The 1,725-nt window shown below is 40.1% G+C and overlaps 1 protein-coding gene across 1 annotated transcript in view; it reads right to left on the reverse strand.

Moving 5' to 3' along the window:
• Nucleotides 1–1,725, reverse strand: part of LOC107299219 (aggrecan core protein-like) — a gene marked incomplete at its 5' end in the record, with an annotated part of 7,166 nt that overhangs the window by 3,398 nt on the left and 2,043 nt on the right. The window contains one exon of the mRNA XM_015828584.1: nucleotides 541–723. Within this exon, the coding sequence (XP_015684070.1) occupies nucleotides 541–723 (183 nt within the window). The remainder of the gene's footprint in view (nucleotides 1–540; nucleotides 724–1,725) is intronic.

A 1,725-nucleotide genomic window follows, 5' to 3' on the forward strand; every position in this document is an offset into this window, starting at 1 on the left:
AAACACAGGACACCAGGGACGCTTCTGCAGCAGTGCAGGCATTGTCTTAATTGAAAGCAGGTTTAAATCTCATTTGTGGAAAGTCTTTCAGGGATTTCCCTCCTAATTAAAAGAACATTACAAATGAGTAGGTGGTTGATAGAAAAAAGTGTGAACAGGATAGAGAGAAGCAGTTCTAATTCTATCAAGAGAAAAAAACAACGTCTCTCCTTCTACTTTATTTTTTTCCCTTCCTAGTTGTCTACTTCACTTAGTCACCCCAGGCAAATTCTACCCAAACCTTACCCCCTCCCCTTCCTCCCCCTCTAAAATCCAGAAATACTTAATATAGTTTTTGCATACCAGCTACGTAGTCAGAACTAACCAGTTTGGTTTATAAACCGTGGGAATGCAAACCCAGACAATTAAAGGCATCAATATAACATCATGTATACATTATTGTAAATTTCCGTTTGAGCCGCCATGCCCTCCCTCTGTTGGTTATAGGGGAAAGGGCTGTGGGTACAAATGCTGAAACATTCGCCAGAAAACCTTACGTACAGTCTATACAGGCTATCCGAGGCTCTTCCCATTGCCCATTTGATTGGCATCGGACGATAGGCACGTGCCGCTGTATGTAACCCTGATTGCACTGGTAGCGCACCAAAGCGTTGATCTCATAGCGGTCTTTCTTTTTGCCAAAGTGCCTGGCATTCTCAACTGCGGGAGGGTCTCCACAGGAAACTGGGGGAGAAAATGACATTTTTTTCAAATTGCTTTCTGCTCAAAGCAGCATTCAGCCAACAGGATGCTCCTAGCTGCTACCGTAGTTATAATTTCTGATCACCAGAAGTCACCAGAACATCTAAACACAGTCAAGGGCTTGTAAACGTTGAGTATCAATATGACCTTGTGTCTGGACTCTAGACCATCCTTAGTTTCCTGGAACTTCTGAATTTTACTTCGACTGGATAACACCTGGCTGCTTAATCCTGAGAACGGTTAATTTTTCATGTTTATGTTTCAACTTCTGGACTTGTTTTTGGATTATAGTTTGGCCCACTGATCTTATCACAAGAGCATTGTGCTGGTTTTTGATCTAATCTTGCTACCTGAATGTAAACAGGACAATATTTAGCTGTATACCAAAATATCAGGGTAACTTTGAAGTGATAAGATACTCTAGTGGGAATTGAGTCAGTGGTAAGAGCAATGTAACTTTGTTATAGGAGACATTAAGAAGCTCCTTAGATACTACAAATAATATGTGAAGGACATCAGGAATGGCTTGAGAGAGACTTGGGGAAACACTTGCCTGAGGACTAGTAGTACTGCAGCAAGTGCTTATGCTTAAATCCCCCATAGTGTCATAGTCCAATGTGGCATGGAAGCATTGTAGGATATACAAGTAAAGACTTTATGATCTCCACGAGACATCTATTATGATCTTCTCAAGCTGTCATCCCAGAAAGAAGAACAAAGGTCACGCAAGGCACTAAACAGGCTTAAAGAGGTGCAGAGGATTGTACCTGAACCATTTATTTATTTTTTATTTATTAATTACATTTATATCCCGCCCTTCTCCTTGCGGACTCAGGGCGGCTGACAATTGGATAAAATACTAACATATTATACATATTATACCTAATTAAAATTTGATTAAAACGAAATATTTAAATATGTCAAATTTAAAAGTAATTAAAACCCCTTTAAAATCCCTTAGGCCAGTCCCGCTAGCTGGAACAA

This window comes from Protobothrops mucrosquamatus, unplaced genomic scaffold, assembly GCF_001527695.2.
Source record: "Protobothrops mucrosquamatus isolate PMUCROS unplaced genomic scaffold, P.Mucros_1.0 scaffold4690, whole genome shotgun sequence".
NCBI classification, from domain to species: domain Eukaryota; kingdom Metazoa; phylum Chordata; class Lepidosauria; order Squamata; family Viperidae; genus Protobothrops; species Protobothrops mucrosquamatus.